This window comes from Conger conger, chromosome 7 (assembly GCF_963514075.1).
Source record: "Conger conger chromosome 7, fConCon1.1, whole genome shotgun sequence".
NCBI lineage: Eukaryota > Metazoa > Chordata > Actinopteri > Anguilliformes > Congridae > Conger > Conger conger.
Genome location: NC_083766.1, coordinates 9,545,308 through 9,564,374, shown reverse-complemented (window position 1 = coordinate 9,564,374; position 19,067 = coordinate 9,545,308). Strand labels below are relative to the sequence as shown.

The window sequence follows — 19,067 nt, the reverse complement described above, 5'->3', positions numbered from 1 at the left end:
ACACCTTCTTGTCGTCGTCCCCCGATCCCCCTCCCGTCTCGATCTTGGCCGGAGTTGTCAAAACCACGCCTATAGAGGCCCACAATTGGTCCAGAAAGCGTAAAATCAGCAATCAAGGGGGGCTTGGTTCATTAGTGTTGGGATCAGAGCAGGAAGGACATGTGAGGGAGTCACAGTTCCTCAGTGAGCAAGGCAAGATCTAACAATTTCACTCCGTGTCGATTATTCTCGCATCTCCATTTTAAGGGTGATCTTATTTTTCTGAAAGCAATTTTTGGAGAACAAGGAAGCCCCAGACCTGACTCTAAACCGCCGACGCCGTCCCACTGACTGATAATATTACGGGACTCCGTGGAAGCATCATTGCCGGGAGAATTTAAGTAACTCCTGTTTTTTGGTAACAGAGAGCGTTTCTTAAACACCCTCCTTTTCGTTCTTGGCACCGCAGTCGACGTTACTTCTAGAAGACCAAGAATTCATTCGCCCGGATACATACTTCTTTTGTACAGGGGAAACATTACAGAGCATATTAATTTCACATCGTTTTTTGGATGCACCGATGAGAGATCCAGTTTTCACAGGGACTGGCATGGCTTATCACCCCTTCCACGCTCATCGGCCGGCCGACTTCCCCATGTCAGCCTTCCTAGCAGCCGCTCAGCCGTCTTTCTTTCCGACGCTGGCGCTCCCACCCGGAGCTCTCACCAAACCGATAGCGGACCACGCTCTTAGCGGGGCTGCGGAAGCTGGGCTGCACGCGGCGTTAGGTCATCACCACCAGGCGGCTCATCTCCGTACTCTCAAGAGCTTGGAGCCGGAGGAAGAGGTGGAAGACGACCCAAAAGTCACCCTGGAAGCCAAGGATCTGTGGGACCAATTTCACAAAATAGGAACCGAAATGGTCATTACGAAATCTGGAAGGTAAGGATTTGGATTTATTAAAATACTTTCCTTTTAAATTGTGGTCATTCGACATTTGTAGTACGTATACAGACTACCTAGCAGACTATCTGATTTTGCAAAATGGTAATATGAGCGTGAATACAAATATATATATTTACTAGGGAGGCCTAGCTAGGTGTGTTGCCAACTCGTATTGTAGTTCATATGAAAAATACTATTTTAAAAATTGGTTATGCTGACTGATGATTATAACATCATATGTAGCCTAATATATGAAATGATAGCAACACAGTGTACGTTCAGTCATATTTACATTTCATTTGGCACGACGCAATTAGTCAGGAATCGTCATCAAATCTACAAACTAGCCTGTTGTTATTTCGAATTTTTTACGTTGCTAAATATATATGCACTTAACTTGAAACAAAAAAATGGTCCTTGAATTAATATGCTGCGCAGATTATGAGAGAAAACGTCCAGTCATGTCAGGCAAAATAGTCAAACCACATTGCCTACTGTACTCTGACAGAAGCGATTTTGTTTAAAATGTCACTTGAAAATAACATTGCGATTTAGGCTACAGATAAATACCAAGAATATAGCAACATGAAATTACATTTTGCTCCATATAAAATGCAAACATTCAGTCCTAATTTACGGCTACATTACTCAGACAGTACACAGATATGAATTTTTAAAATCTTGACCACAATGCTGCGATTTTGCGATGCAAATCGGAAAATATTGATATAAGATTTTAGCCATATGCGCATTTATTAATTACAAATGATATGCGCATTTCATACGCACAGTACAGCACGACAACACAAATGCTCTTCCTGTGCGGTGGTGAGTAGGCTATACGGCGGCATTATATAAAACGGTGCTTTCATATTGTTAATTTCCTTTCTTGTTTGTATTTCAGGAGAATGTTCCCTCCGTTTAAAGTTCGAGTAAATGGCCTTGATAAAAAGGCTAAGTATATCTTATTGATGGATATAGTTGCCGCCGACGACTGCCGGTACAAGTTCCATAATTCTCGTTGGATGGTAGCTGGGAAAGCTGACCCAGAGATGCCTAAGCGAATGTACATCCACCCGGACAGCCCTGCCACGGGAGAACAGTGGATGGCGAAGCCTGTTGCTTTTCATAAACTCAAGCTGACGAACAATATCTCCGACAAGCATGGATTTGTAAGTACCTTTTGTTAATAAAAATGCAACTTACAAACAATAGATATAAAAAATGACGATTTTAGAATGCACGGTCTGGCGACCTTTTCAGCAGCCTAAACGGGATTAGAGTAGCCTATTACAATAAAAAGTTAAACGTAGCTACTGTAAGCAATTAGTCAATAAAATGTATTGATGCAGTGTGCCGACTAAACAAATGGATTTGTTGAGACAAAGAAAGCACAGAATATATAGTAATCTAACAATTTAAAAGGGAGTAGCTATAACTATCTATGTGATAATTAAATGAAATACAAGACAATGCTTTAGCCTACATGTTGATTTTCGGTAGCCCCATGGCCTTTTTAAATGATCATTTTGTTGAAGAAATAAATCTATATTTCTCTGTGTTTTGCAAACAACACTATTAGCACTCTCCATGAATAATGCAAAGCAAAACCAAAACAAAAAGCTTAGCTGTTTGATATTATATTTTGTTGCTGCACAATCTATAGGGTTATGCAAGCGACAACAATGTTTTTTCAAATAGGCTTAAGGGTCCTCAGAATTGTATAGTCACAGAGGTCTGAATGCATAGTTCCAGTATTGGCTGGTTTGCAATAAAAAAGATTTAAGCTCCGCGGAGTGGTTTCGTGTGAAACGCGGCGACCGAGTTTGGGATTAGGTAAAGTGGAAGGAATCAGGTCAAGGAGATGGGGCAGACTCTGAGTCTCGCTGTAATGAGTGGGCGAGCCTCTCATAGCGACCTTTGACGTCTGGTTAGATCCCTTCTCTCCAACGGGATGACTTTGGCAGCCGGGGGAAATGTGTGGACAGCCCTAGAGTGTTTTTACTGTCCCTAGAAGTGCAATTTATAATGAGAAGAAGGAAAGAGAAGCGGTTTAGCACTGGAAGAAGAAAAGCTACACGTTACTGGACTACCTCTATTAAACAGAAAAACAAACCAGTGGCGGCATACCAATATGAGCAGCAACATCTTAACCACCATACTACAATCCAATCGGCGTCAACCAATATTTCAGAATACTGGTTGGTTTCACGAATCACCGCCTTTGTGAAACGTAATTATTCGCAACATTTTTATTTTTTCCACACAATAGTTTCATGTTGATCACATACATAATTCTCTTGCAGGAAACCATTTTGTGTTAAAACATTTTATATGTTTTTAATTTCTTCATACACTCTACATTTATATTTACATTGACATGCTGGCATCGTACGTAATCGAAGTACACTGTACATTATTTCAGTTAGCCTACTTAAGTTTTTTAAATCAACAAGTTACGACAACCAGGCCAGGCAGGGCTTCATATCTACCTTGCTTTATTATTATTATTATTATTATTATTATTAATATTATTATTATTATTAGTAGTAGTAGTAGTAGTAGTAGTAGTAGTAGTAGTAGTAGTAATAATAGTAGTAGTAGTATTATCATTATAGTATTATTATGATCAATAACATAATATAATATTATTCTCAAGAATAATAATAATGTGAGGTGCACATGAACAATTTCTAAGTAGCCTAAGGGATAGCATACCACAATGGATGTAATTATATGATAAAATTCCAATTGAGTCTGACACAATTTCTTTATTTTTGCTTGCAGACTATTCTGAATTCTATGCACAAATATCAGCCCAGATTTCATATTGTGAGGGCCAACGACATCCTGAAGCTCCCCTACAGCACGTTCAGGACCTACGTGTTCCCGGAGACGGACTTTATTGCCGTCACTGCCTATCAGAACGATAAGGTAAGTTGCTAATATTTACGAAGGCCTACACCTTTGACACTGTAGTGCAGGGAGGCGTCTCCATTTGCCATAGCATCGTCCTTTCTTGTTCAGAAAGTATATGCTTTTTAAAATACAACTCATTTAAATGTATTCTCAAATTGAATTATTTGGGTGAAACATTTAGTAAGGCTGACTTGTAGAGCACCACTCTAACAGAATTCGACCTGGTAATCGAGAGTACAATAGACTCATGATGTTTTAATACATGTATTTTTTTCTCTGGTTATGGTCATTGTGCTACTTTTATCGTAAAACATTATTATTACATTATGCTGTTATCGTAAAACAACCGTTATCGTTATCAAAAAGCAAAGAAAGAAAAAAAAGAAAAAAAATGCGTTTGGCTGTAGCACGTCTCGTGCTCGTTAGCTCACGTTAGTTTTTCCTCAACAAAAAGGCAGGCCCATTTTTGAATGCAGGAAATGCTCAAAGGCAAATGTGAATATGTTAAATCAAAAAATATATTAATTTAGCAACCGTTAATATTCAATGAGTTTAGATAATATAGTATTAACGTTCATTTCGTAAGGGGAGGGGAATGTTAAGAAAGGTCATATCCATCCAATTTGTCTTGTCACCCAATGAACCCTGCTAGCACTGAAGTAGGATATTTTTGGTTAGATGAAGGTGCCAGTAATTCGTATATTCTCGGGGACTATTTATTTTTTGTTCCCCTCTAATTCTCCCACGAGCACCCCTCCCCTGCCTGCTGATGCTAATTGACGTCCATGTCCGAGCGGCCTGGTGGGCCTGTTGGTATCGTAAAGTTTATGGCAAAGAGTCACAATCGATTAGAAGGCACTTAGGCACACCAGCCATGTCCGCAAGCAACTACCCCAAAGCAATGCAATCTAAGCGTAACAATTCGGTAACGCAAAGCAGGAGCACGGCGCTACACTACCGATTCAGACTCGTTGATGTTTCGAAACACTCAGGGTAGGCCTAAAAGAGGTAATGCAACTTCAACACCACGCTTTACGCACGAATAACACTTTGTGCATGTTATCTATAATTAGACTAATATTATGGCCACTGTAGGCCATATTGCCTGTAAAATGATAAGGCTATAAATTGTAATAGTCATTTGAGCAGTAGGCCATACCACCGTCGCCGCTATTAGGCCATCAAAATATGAAACTTGCGTGAAGTAATTAATAATGTATTATTCAGTATCTCCAGCACAATATTTCAGGCTCCATTCGTATCTCCAACCCTTCCTTCATATATTAGAAAGGAATAAGGGTATATCTAACGCAGCCATGCCGAATATCCTCACGGGGGCAGTGAAAAATAACTTCCTATCATTAAGACTCCATTAATAATGTAGGTTATTACCGTGGCATAATTTAAAATAAATCAATCGGCTGTTAAACAGGTTATTTTCTATGTTGTATAATAATTTTCGAAATATCCAAATGATTTTGTGTACCTCGATCAAGCTGTTACACTAAACAAAGAGCTTTCTCCACAGAGCAGACATTTTTTGTTTGTTTTGTTTTGTAATTAATTATTTTAACATGTATTTTAAATACGTACATTTCACTGACATTATGACATTAACTTGGTTATCTGAAACCCTTAACCCAAATTTCTCACATAGTAATAATAATAATAATAATAATAATAATAATAATAATACTTCAGAACTAATAAATAGTCTCATAAGTGATGCCACGTAATCAGATGTGTGTAACGACTAAAGCCAATTCTGTCCTTCTCTCTTTAGATCACACAGCTGAAAATTGATAACAACCCTTTTGCCAAAGGGTTCAGAGACACGGGAAATGGACGAAGAGAAAAGAGGTATTGTTATAGTTACACAACTGATACAGCTAAAAAAATAATACAAACGTATAATATGTGACTGAGCAAATCTGTAGACTCATAACTCTTGAACGACTGCTTAAACTACATATATCCTATGCCATTCTGTTAAATATAAACAAATAGTCTACTCACATTTTGATGCCTTGAAATTATTTCTTCGAAATACAGATGCAATAAATTAATTTCAGTTCCCCCTTCAGGAAGCAGTTAACCCTACCGTCACTGCGCATGTATGAGGATCAATGCAAAGTGGATCGCGACGGCGGCGATTCTGACGCCTCTTCGTGTGAGCCAACGATCGGCAGGGATTCTGTGCATTCGCCACTCGGACCCGTAACCAGCCCACTGAGGTTCAACAGAACCAGCAGAGGTAAAGCAAATCATGATTCCATGTTGTGTCTACTACACGGCATGCCATTGGCGGATTTTCTTATCGTTAGCCAACGTTAGGTTAGGTTGTTTAGTTTACATTATATGCACTGAGGTTTTCAGTTCGTACTGTTCGGGCCTATGTGAACAATGCCTGGAGTAAATTGCATGCCTTGAACTCTTTGAACTAAACATAGCATATTTTAAACAACTACGTTTGAAATTGCGCAGGTGGGTTATTATTTTGCCAAGAGCAAGCAATAAACAAAAATATATTTAATATATTGACACATTCATTTTTATTAGCATAGTCATAGGCTTCTTTATTGTCATGCGAACGCGCGGCCCCAGTACTTATGGGCTGAACCCTCCCCGCCTGCATTGATTTTGAATCAGGCTTTGGGTGTTATTTCGTTAGAGCGCATGGACATGGGTGAATTCACCCGTCAACCACCCGCCGACCGAATAAGTCATGTGAACAATGGTTAGAAAATAAACACGCGTCCCTACACTGGGAAATAAGAGGCAAGATGGGGAATAAATCCGTGAGTCCTGCATTAGAGCTTTGCGCGTGATCTCACAGGTCAGAACATACATAATGTATAATCCGAGCACGATATGATGGGGGGAAATTACTGCAATTTGGTTCAATGCGCCATCTAGCCAGCCAGCCTCCTCCGTATAAAGCCGTGGTTCAGCGACACCACCTGTCATTGGCCTACAGCACACATATAGCATGCAGAAGCATCTAAACACATAAGCTTATTCAGAGTCCATCTAATTCCCTCCCCTTAAATAAACAAAAACAAGCAACCTGCTTTGCTTTAAGAGTCATAGTTATTAAATTATTTAAATGATTTAAACCTTCTCAAACAACTCCAGCAGGGGAGAAGTCTGATTATTCACGCAGTGGGCCCATTTACTGACATTCTGGATGCCGACGTGGTTACAAAACCCAAATAATTAGGCTACACCTACTTGTATAGGTATTTTATGCAAATGGCACCAGTGTGATTTTGAATGTTTTGACTATTAATTAGCTTATTGTTGTATTTCACACTGGTTGTCTACGTTAGAATGGGTTTAGGCGAAGTGTATGCTTATAACTATGTAATGATAACATGGATTAATCAGAACCTAATTCGTAATTTTATCGATCGACAGACGAGAAAACCTGCAACGACAGCGACCAGGAACTCGATCCGCAGGAGGAGCGCTCTGTCGGAGCGAGCAGCCCCGGTCCCGAGCCACCCTCTCCCTTCAGCCCCAGATGCGAGGACCGAGTGAAAGAAAGGCCCAGCCCAGATAAGAAGGGCGACTATCCCAATTCCAAGAAAGATAACGACTCTATATTCAGCATCAGAAATCTCGAAAAGGACAAGTCGGAAAATAGGCACAGGAAAGAAACCGAGTCTTCCAAGGCAGACACAGACTGCGGGGGCATCAGCGCGGGTAAAGAAAGCTTCTCTCCACTGATGGTGCAGACGGAGAGTCCCTCTCACTTTAGCACGGGACACCTGCAAAGTTTAGCCCTCTCTGGCCTGCACAGTCAGCAATTTTTTAACCCTTTGGGTGCCGGACAACCTTTGTTTATCCACCCGGGACAGTTCGCAATGGCGCCCGGAGCGTTCTCCACTATGGGCATGGGACATTTGTTGGCCTCAGTTTCCGGAGCCAGTGGTCTCGAGAACGGAAGTCTGGCTGCCCAAAGCGCGGGCACCCCGAACCCCTTCCCATTTCACCTGTCACAGCACATGCTTGCCTCTCAGGTAAGCGCGTGATCCCCTCTGTGCATTTCACAAATGCTACTATTAATTCAAAGCCTAGATACAAATGATAATAATAATAATAATAATAATAATAATAATAATCACAACACATATGACATATCACAGCGTTTGTAATGATCTTTTTTCAAGTTATTGCATGCGTAATTCTGTCTTTGAGAGGTGACCAGAGGAAACCGTGTCCTCATGGGACTTAATACAAGCCCCTATATTTTGAGCAGTGTGGAACTCCATCTCATTCAAAACTTCATCTTCTGGGTTTTACCAATGCGAATCAGTTTAAAACGAATATAAAAAAACACATATATCTCAAATATTTTCTGGATATGATGAATCGTTTCTGTGATTTTTTTTTTTTTTTTACAATGTAAGGTCACCAAATGATGCTTTAAGCACAGACTATCCGTGTATGTATACTTATCCAGTACAGCCTATATAGCTATATATCACAAGTATTTGTTCAACGAAACAGTAATACTAATGTGGAAAAAGCTAATGAACAAAATATGGATTTACTGAATTGCATAGGGCAAATTGAGCAAATAATTAGTTGTGTGTTTGGTAACCTGCAATTCAAAACTCGAGCAAGCTTGTATTGTGTGTGTGAGAGTGCGAGTGTGAGTGACTGTTTATACGGAGCCATATTTAAAATACGCACCACAGTCACATAGGTAATGCGACTGGAATGTATGCCATTGCTTTAATGAAGAGTGCAAAGTAGAATTTGAGTCTTATCACGTTGTTATGCACAATATTGCAGTGTTTACATGACATGCAGGCGTCTGTCTCGAAACTAAGCGTATATATGCATTTCATTGCAGGGCATTCCAATGCCGACCTTCGGGGGCCTCTTCCCATATCCGTACACCTATATGGCGGCCGCCGCCGCTGCCGCCTCCGCCCTACCAACCAGCAGCGCTGCGACTTCACTCTCCAGAAACCCCTTCCTCAACAGCTCTCGGCCCCGGCTGCGATTCAATCCTTATCAGATCCCCGTATCTATCCCTCAAAGCACAAACCTGCTTACCACCGGACTGCCCAGCAGTTTGGCCGCGGGGTCCGAGTCATCGAAGTCGGGCAGCAGGGAGACTAGCCCCGCGCCCGAGCCTCACAACCACAAAGCTCGGCCCAGCCAGAGAACCGGTTCTCCCAAAACATCTTTGAAAGAGTCCATCAATGAACTCCAAAACATACAAAGATTGGTCAGTGGGCTCGAAAGCCAGAGGGAGACGTCTCCAGCAAATGACTCCCCAAAGTGACCAAGGGCACCATCAGATTCCATCCATCCACCTGGTTTGAAATATTCGAGTCATTTCATAACTGATTTTGTACAGCACGCTGCAGACTATATGACACGCTAGGATGAAGACGCGATGGACCTGAAACACAGGCTTTGCCACAGGTGGCTGTTCAAGGGTTAAATCCCTCAGAAATCATTTCAATGTTATTCAAATGGACTACGAGAACGTCTCGCACTTGTCATAACCATTGTGGTCTAGTGGCTGAAACCTGAACATATACCTACGAAGCGAGGTTGTGAAGATTTAAGGACGCCTGCAATACTAAAACGCCGTGTAAAGCGAGTTGGTATTAGAATTAATTTTCACGAAAAAAAATTTCAGGAGGTCATAGCGGACGGACACAAAGATCAACTGCTATTGGAAAAAACAAAGGAGATAACCTGATTTAATTGAATAGGCCTATATAAAAATTGATGTCAATTTGGTCCACGAAGGAACTAGAAATAAGGCGCAGCATAAAGTAAGGTGGTTGGTAGATAGTAGAAAAGCTACATCCAAAAATACATTTCAAAAGGGATGGAAAACGAAACGTTCCGTCATGAAAACTGGTCTCTGAAACAGCTGTGGAGGATCGATCGCTTGTATTATGACGGACACTTGTATTTGAATTATTTATGTAATTAAAAGAAAAGTAATTCTGTAAATAAGGTATAAGGATCCAAGAATATGCAAATGGGTATTAATTTATTCAAAGCTGTACATTGGCGTGTACATACTACTTAGATTTTAACACGTTGCATTTATTTTCCTTTTTGTTTTTGATTTTACATGAACGTATATTGTAAATGAAAACCATTTTGCGCTTGCTGGTTTGAAACAGACAGTGTCTCTATATCTGTGATGCTTATTTGTCCTGCCTGTGAAGGAAGCGTGTGCCATCCTTGCATAGCTGTTCATTCGCCGACAACACTCACCATATTACGAAAGCTCCCAACTGACCACCTGATAATATACAGCTACACACAACGGCAGGAATCCCTCAGGTTTTTTCACTCCCGCAGAGAAGAGATTTGCTAAGTTCCTCCTCAGTGTGGGCGCAAGAGTTAAACGTATCTCATTTATGCTGGTTATTCGGGTAATTTCAAATGTTTTGTTGAATTCTCTCACACTTTCAATAAAAAAACAATGTGTTAAAATGTTGTTTGAATCATTAAGCTGAACTTGTTATTTTATTCATAACATGTAAACTTTGTTATTGATGGTTAAAGTAAACTATAGCGGAATGAAAAATCGAACTTCAGTCTCTGCACAGTCTTTCGTGTTCATTTACACCTGAGGCAAATCGAGAATGCAAGATGAAATGAAAATTCCAATTAAGGAGGATTGGGTTTATGTTCAAAGGAAATTTTAAAGCATTACTGGTGAGGGTCAAATTTGAGTGAGATTAAACTAAAACGAAAAACATGGGTCAGGGGCTTTAATGACCACTGCCTTAAATGAGTTACTGAAAGTTGTATTCAAACATGTTTTTGGAACTTGCTATGTTTATCTGTGAAATGTATGCAGGGTTTGAATATGAAAAATACACAAAAAATATGCAAAGAATGCAACAAAAAAGTACACACAGTAATCCTGACACCTGCTTGAATGTTTACTTAAAAGTTGACTTTGAAACTATGACACATAGTGTATGTAGCTATATTTTCCTAAACCAGGCAATGATTGTAGGCTTTAACATGATGCCAAAATGCAACTCCATCAAGTCTGTAAATGTAAAATTAATTTAGCATTCGATTCCCTGATTCCCACCGAAGTAATAGTTCTCTAAACAAACAGCAAGTAGGCCTAAGTAAAAGTAAGTAAATAAAAGGTATTTTCAAGAATGTCAAGAACACTCGAAACATTGGCTCGTCGACATGAGAAGTTTTAACTATCAATAATATTCATTAAAAAAAACAGAAAGCCAACATTGCATTTAATGATTTATATATATCGACATTTCTTATTTGAAATGATGAATTGCAATACTCAGATCTATGGCAACGTTGATGAGGAAGATCCGCGCCACACACGCAACCAACAAAACAGGGGTACTGCGCCCTCTACCGTCACATCTTCGGGGATATTTGTTCACCCAACTTTCATGATACAGTGCTTCTGTCGAACCGTCATTAGGCCAAAAGTTGTTACATTTCGTTGTTTTAAAAAAAAGCTCATAGGCATACGCAACACACGCCACATCTGTAAAACCCATAACGTGAAAACCCAGTCTCATTTTAATAAAAGTTAGTTCAGTAGGCTACAATAACTATATGTAGGTTATCCCAAAATCTAGTTTAAAAAAACAGAGATTAAGCTCTGTTACAATGAACACATAGCCTATGTTGTTACTATCAAAACTGGGGCAACCGATGACAATAAAATAGACTACAGTATATTCTTCTTCTTCTTCTTCTTCTTCTTCTTCTTCTTCTTCATCTTCTTCTTCATCTTCATCTTCCTCTAACCAAAAGTCAGATGCATAGCAAACGATAAAACACGGAAGCATTGTTATATAGGCTAAATACGTTTATTTCTCATAACGCAATTAATTATTTTTCGGGAATATCATATGAATAGCCTATGCAACAGTTTGGATTGTGAATTTTGACTTCCTATGGCTGAAGTAGACCAATTGCTTCGGGCCTAGACTGAATAAAGCGGACTTCCAGTTTCTTCAAGACAGTGCTACCTACTATCTGCCAGTATTTACAAACTAATTTTGGTTTAATTTCAACGGCATATTGTATAATTTACTAAATATATCTAATATGACATGGAAGGCCAACCCTCTTTTCGCATATGCGATGAAACTTATTCGCTCGACTTCACTAGGCCTAATAGCCACTTGATCACTTCAAAGATACATATATCGAAGCATTCAAAACAACGCATAAGCTATATTTTGGCTGATATTGTAAACAATATCTTGGAAATAAATATTCCATCGTTCAATATCACGTGATGTGTCATCATAATCATCGAAGCAGCGATAATAATAATAATAGGCCTAATAATAACGATGTATTATTAGAATTATTATTATTATTATTATTATTATTATGGTGGAAGTGTTAGATATAGGCTACTGTGTATTATGTGCTCCTTGTATTTTGACTTCAACACGGTCACCATCACAATAAGGCTTTTTGCCAAGAAGCTTTATTTTAGATTTCAGTGATAAACATAAATCTGGGTTTCCAGTCTGCTTCCGTTACTTCCTTTAGTAGGCTATCTACAGCTCCGGTTATATATAGAAAGAGAATAGTAGTTTAAAGTATTTTTAGAAGCGTTGTGTATGGTACGGAAGTCCCAGTTTTCAATGTGTTTCAACAACTCCATTCTGTGCCCTTTCTGTGACATGCAGAAGATTGTCTATCAAAACACGCATAGCTGAAGGCTATTAGTAGGCTACGGTGAGGCATTTAATTCACAGCAGTATTTCTTTTGGCCAAGGAAAGCATTTCAGTTTAGCGATAGGTACGATTTGAGCGTCAAATGGATATGCTATAGCGCTGTTTATTGTCACTTCCGTTGTCAACTCAATAAAGCCAATAAAATGATGATCGTCTAGGCCTATAACTAAATGATATATGTGCAGAAGTGTGATTATATAATACAGGCTAGCCTATAGCCGGTTGAACATTTCAGTGAGAGACAATGAATAGGCTAATAATTAGCAGTTTGGACATAGGCCTATTTACGAATCAGTTTTTAAATTGGGAATTGCACAGCGTAGCCAATTGTACCCAACTTTCATCTTGTGGAAAAGTCATTAAATGTTTTGTTTTGCTTTGTGGTTGAAAGCTTGGCGAACTGGACACTAGATTAGAGGTACGGTTTATGTTGTCTACTAATTATTTCTACGTATAGCTTAGATTACATGCGGTTATTGCTCTCAATCTTTGTTCTTTTCATTCAACGCGAGAAGGAGAACGTAGAGTGAGAGGTAGAGAGAGTGAGAGAGACAGAGAGAGAGCGAGACTTTTGCTTGGGAGCTGAGAAAAATAGCACTGTCATAGCGAAAGGGTTAAGCGCCGCGGCAGGGAAGTTCCGGAGGATGGGCGCTTGGACGCCTAGCCACTCTGGCCGCAGACAGCCCTTTGTCCAGGAACCGGCGCCTGTCGCCTGCCTGCCGGCCACACAGCCTCCCCACACCCGCTTACAAAGGCTGAGGGAGATCCCGAGAGCTGCAGCTCCTAATTAGAGAGCCCCCTTCTTCTTTCTTTTCTCTTCTTTCTCCTACGATAATCACAAAACTCTCGTTTTATTAAGGGGCCATTGTTACACTCTGTTATCTCCAATTAACAGAGCGAGGGGCTCGACCTCCTGCTCTCCCGGAGAAAAAACTATTTGTCTAAAACAATCAGTCAATGATCGATCAATAGGCTCCAATGGCGGCCTCATAGATACTGACTAATGATTTGTAATTGTACAGGGGTAAAGAGGCCACGTCGATACACCACACTTTTAACGGCGTAACGTTCAAGACTTCGTATATCAAGTAGTATACATATGATCTCTCTCAATAATACAGAATGACAGGGTACAGATGGAGTAGTTATAATAGGCTATTTGAATTCTCATTGCAAGGCAACATCGCCTGTATCACAGTGAAAATGTGCAGAAGAATATGAACAATGCCATTTATGGTGCACATAACGGCACTTTGCAATGAGTAACCAATTAGGCTATTTGTTTTAAAAGCAATACATTCATATCAAATGGTAATGTGTCGTATCACGAAATAGTAGGCTACTTCCATTGCACGAAAACACACAGTAATATCTCTTAAGATTCTGCAATGATAACTGTTAAGAGATGTAGTTATTGTAGGACATGTCAATTCATGGATGAACACGTACAAATCAGACAGGTTGACACTTGAAATGTAGTGCAATGTAAGTACGCTGGGAAATGAATCTACACGACACTAATAATAATAATAATAATAATAATAATAATAATAATAATAATAATAATACGTTTGCAATGTTTATTAAGAAATTAAGTAATACAAGAAAGTTGCAGGTCAGCGAAATTCCGACTCGACGGAAAGTTGACAGCTGTGGATTAAATACAAAAAAACCTTCAATTGTGATGGCATTTCACCGATTGGAATACCGAAATAGTGCTTTCAAGCTTTATACAAAATAGCAAAACCCCATTTCCACCGTTCAGAGAGGCTATTCATAACTTACTCATTCATTACCACTGTCTTATTGTAAACAACAGGAAAATACATCCTATAACAAAACGACAAATTAAACAACCCCATCATATATTTGTCACCTTCACCACACCGTGTTCTTCAACATATGTAGAATTACTGAACCAAACACAAAGTCAATCCAATTTACACGCATGAATGTCTACCAATTCTGAATGAAACCACACACTCACTGAATATGTTATTTTGAAAACACTAGTTAAAACAAAACATATTTAATTGTACATTGAAAAAATGTACATTGTTCCTGTACAATCCTGTTGGCAAACACTTATCTGTTGATTTGAGAAGGTAGTTTGATCTTATGTTCTACATAACAAAGCACACTGATTCACTTAATGTACAGAAGAAGAAAAAACAACAACACCTGTCTGGATACATTTTAGATATATGCATATAGATGTAATTCATGTTGATCATAATTTAAATGTATTTTAATATGTTAGATCTTGATTGTTTTAATGATTCATTCTCATGTATGAACAATCAAAATACAGTTACAGTAGTTTCCTCCAATGAACTCTTCGCAGATATGAAATGTGTCCTTCTGAAGTATGTACATTTTCATTGTTGTTTTATCTTTTAATAAAAATAAAATGAACAATCTTAATCTAAAATGTTAATTACATCTACTTTTAAATTATTTAAAATATACCTCAAATGTATTAAATCTTATGAGAATTTTATGCATTTAGATAATTTAGAGATGCTCATAATAATGTTACAGGAATGAAATGTAATGAACATTTGAGATATTCTATGTGTTTTGATATAAATATGTGTTGATCAGAAAAAGTGAATAATTAATAGGTTAACATTTATTTATTTGTATTTATGGGGGAATATTTTACTCATATTTTTCAGTTACGATTTGATTTGCTTATAGTACAGACTACTTTGAAATATCTGAGGAGGACAAACCAATCTTTACCCAGTTTTTAAAGTGCCACACAGTTCAAGGTGTTGCTTATTTACCTCTGAATAACATTATATACCAGGTTAAAGATTGTTATTTGTAAAACAGATTGTAAACTGTATGTTCTATCCAGATTTTTTAAAATGCAATGTGATTCCGGGAGCACCCAAGCCCAACCAATACAAACATGTAACACACGGAACCTCTGCCGTTGAACTTGGAAAACCCGTTCTGATACTATTCCATGCTCCAAGGGTGAAGCAGCATTGACTAGGTGGCAGGATATTTTTCCTCCATAAAAGGTTTAAAAAACAAAACAAACATATTGTTACATTTCTATAAGCGTGTTTGCAGTTGGGGGTGTGTGTGTGGGGGGGGGGGAATCACTTTTACAGATCCTAAAAGTGATTTCAAATAAGAGAGATACTGCCCCCTGCTGGAAATAACAATTCACTTGTAACCCTGGCTACACGGTAGCCATGTAGCACACCAGTATATGGTGGTAATTTATCGAATGCAGGCTCGACCCTACGGTAGCTGTAGGGAAACATAAGTGCCAAATTCAATGTCCTCCCATGGGTAGCACACAGCTTTGTACCAAACAAATACCAAAAGGAAATTAAACCTGCAATGAGGAAAACGCTTGGTAAGTAACCATGGTTTCCAGGTCAATACCAAATTAATCCCCATAGCAACAGACCTAAATTCACAACCGCGACCACTTGGGGGCTTGATTGCAAATATATTGCACCTGTGTATGCCGCTTTCCTTTGTACACTGATGGAAGGCATGCGTTAGTGTTTTTTTTCCTATTATGATATAGCCAAACAATAAAGGCCTCCATTTTTAAATTAAGTGCCTCCTATTTTATTCATTTTAATTCACAGCACATGAATTGATCATTTATTAAACGTCCTGATATGTAGATTACCTTTAGCAGTTATGTGGCGTGACAGACAGTAAGCACGTCTCCATTTCTGATCAGCATATTACTATAGTAATTCGTAAACCCCAGAAAACCTGGGCCAGAGAATTTACTTAGCTGCATTTTTTCTAGTCATATTTTTCCTCCTTTGATGAAACCTCTAACTGATGAGACTCACTTAGCTAAAATTTCACTGTTGTCATGTGTTGGTCCACATCAATAGTTTTAAATAATAGTATTGATATGGTTTTGGTATAGATAGAAAAAAATATTAACAATGATGATCATGATGCTGATGATTATTATTATCGTTATTATTAGTAGTAGTAGCGGCAGCAGCACCAGTAATAGTGGCGTTAGCATTTCTTCATTGTGCTGATCGCATTGAATAAAATGTAAACTGTCACGTAAAGGGCCTGGCGTACCGTGACTTAACACTAGGTGTCACCATAACTCCCTTTGGAAAATAAGACCAATAAAAACTAAAAAATAATAAAGCGGTGTGTTTATAAATGAATTAAAATATTACAATGTATTTCAGAATAGAGCCAAGTAAATTAAATTGTTGGGTATTTGACCTTATGTCATTATAAAGGGTATCTTTTCAATACAGCGGGATTTCATTATATTTTCAAAGAACTGGGGTGTCATGCTGTAATATTGAATATATTGTATGAGTTTCAAAGTAAATAAAAAGTTAAATATGCTCTTTCCAGTTTTGTGATATAGTGCTATCATGCTCACATATCATGACGATTAACCTGTAGCCTATCTTACTGATAGTCAGGTGTATTTCTGCTAAATCATTGATTAGACCACTACTAACTACTTAAATCCAAAAATAAAACATATGCTTTAAAAATAACTGTTCATTGTTAATAAAATAAACCTTTAGTTATTTTTAGACAGTTATTTTACCTTTTCATGCATTAGCATTTTGTGTCTAGGACCACAACCACAGGCTCATCAGGACAATATTGCAATGCCTCCATAATAACAGATAGCTGTTACCATTACAAGCAATGCAAACATAATGCAAAATAACTATCTCTAATGTATAGAAGAGTCCAGTAGTATGTAGGCTCTTCATTCTTTTCAAACAATACTATCATGAGTTAAATTATATGAGAAACTATTGAGAGAATTATTAATTTAATGAACTATTACAGTTCAAATGAGCAAAATGTCATACAGGATAACAGTCCAACATGCTGAATGCAGAAATGCTACAAAAACTAGGTACAAATAAAATAAAAACTTTAATCTCTCCCCTGGGCATAATTATATGGGTCTAAAGTTAAATAGATTTTTAGTCTTCAAAGCCCTTTGTCCCAGCACAGGAATTTCAGCCAATGTCATCCTGGATAACATGTAATCTGGAGTAATTTATAAAACATTTTACTTTGATAAGTCCTTAAACAGGAAGTGACATCATACAGGAGCTTCTGAAGGACCCCTAAGATGTGGTAAAAGGTCAGTAAGTCTCTGCTAAAATATTTTCATTTACCCTTTTTACTCACTGGTACACTATGTTGCAAAATCCTGAGTCATACTGGATAATGGCAAAAAGGCTCTATAATGTTATTTTCATGCACATTTGTTTATTTGATATGAAATTACACATTTGGTAGTCGAAGGTCAAGGGGATAGATTTCTATAGACAGACCAATTTGACTGATTAAAGTTCAAACTCATTTATTTGTCATACCGGATAACAATTACGTCATGCGGGATAGTTTATTTGTGTTATCTCAGTGTCATTCACTATCCGGAATGACATATTTATAATTTTTTTGCTATTAGGTATATAATGTTCATTGTCATTGTGCATTACATTGTAATTAACATATTATAAGTTTTAAAAATGTTTTTAAAGAAAATGTAATCTGAATTTATGTCCATAAGTAACAAAAGAACAAAATCCAACACATTCATCGCTTATTGTCAATATAATGATTATATTATTATTTACCTTTATGAATGAATACACATTTTACAAGTACAGTTTTCACATTTTAATGGAAATTAACTTGATGACTCTGTCCTGCAAAGAGAGAGTAGCCAGGTTTTTGGTCCACAGGAATTCTGACCCATCAGCTATGGAGTTTCTTGCAAAAAAGAGAGCAAGGAAGTAATATGGACCAGCTAAGTGAAAATTGCAGTTAATTTAAAAGGAAATCTGAGATATGATAACATTGTTTTATCATACTGTAGATCACACTATGGTGGTCTATTTTGGCAGACTAATCAGTAGGCCGATATTTATAACGGCATGGTTGTATTAACTATCCAATGGATCAGCTACGGAACAAGAGCTGTTGAAAAGAAAGCCTAATTTTTTTTCATACTAGTTCTTTTTTCATACTATAAAGGTCTATTATTGTGTGACTAATCAGTAGGTCATTATTTATAAATAATTTAGGTCAGGCTGGATAACACAGATTCTGTGTAGTAAAAACACATACTTTAAATTGAAATAGTTTAGAACACAACAACAATGTGGTGCCAAGTACTAGATAAGTCTCTTATACAAAACGTGGACCATTGTCTTACTTACAGAGACACATTGACCCATAATCTACAACAAGTGGCACTTATGTATAGATTGTATAGATATTGTTACTTGTATAGGTATTGTTATTTTTTGTATTCTAGCTGCAATTGTGGTATGCTAGTTTGGAAGTTGATTGTGCTCTTAAAGGGTTCTGATTTTCTGCATGTTTACACTACGACTCGGAACTATAATGTCCTCTCAGGTCCTCTTTGCACTTGTTCTTGTGTTTAATTTGCACTTTGTTGTACGTCGCTCTGGATAAGAGCATCTGCTAAATGC

General features: G+C 38.0%; 1 protein-coding gene across 2 annotated transcripts; it reads left to right on the top strand.

The window, feature by feature from the left end:
• Positions 1 to 147: 147 nt before the first annotated feature.
• On the top strand, positions 148 to 10,419 carry tbx2b (T-box transcription factor 2b). Of its 2 annotated transcripts, none has more exons than XM_061248449.1 (7): positions 148 to 921; positions 1,829 to 2,096; positions 3,712 to 3,858; positions 5,627 to 5,703; positions 5,928 to 6,097; positions 7,261 to 7,865; positions 8,705 to 10,419. In XM_061248449.1, exons 1-7 carry the CDS (start codon positions 560 to 562, stop codon positions 9,140 to 9,142), a joined length of 2,067 nt encoding a protein of 688 aa, XP_061104433.1. In that variant the 5' UTR covers positions 148 to 559; the 3' UTR covers positions 9,143 to 10,419. The 2 variants fall into 2 exon arrangements, with proteins under 2 accessions (XP_061104433.1, XP_061104432.1); XM_061248448.1 differs by having other exon boundaries at positions 5,916 to 6,097.
• Positions 10,420 to 19,067: the final 8,648 nt, after the last annotated feature.

Coding starts and splice junctions, on each gene's coding strand:
- tbx2b (XM_061248448.1), top strand. CDS start 560: ATGAGAGATCCAGTTTTCACAGGGACTGGCATGGCTTATCACCCCTTC. Junction 3,859..5,626: donor CTGCCTATCAGAACGATAAG/GTAAGTTGCTAA, acceptor TTCTCTCTTTAG/ATCACACAGCTGAAAATTGA. Junction 6,098..7,260: donor GTTCAACAGAACCAGCAGAG/GTAAAGCAAATC, acceptor ATCGATCGACAG/ACGAGAAAACCTGCAACGAC.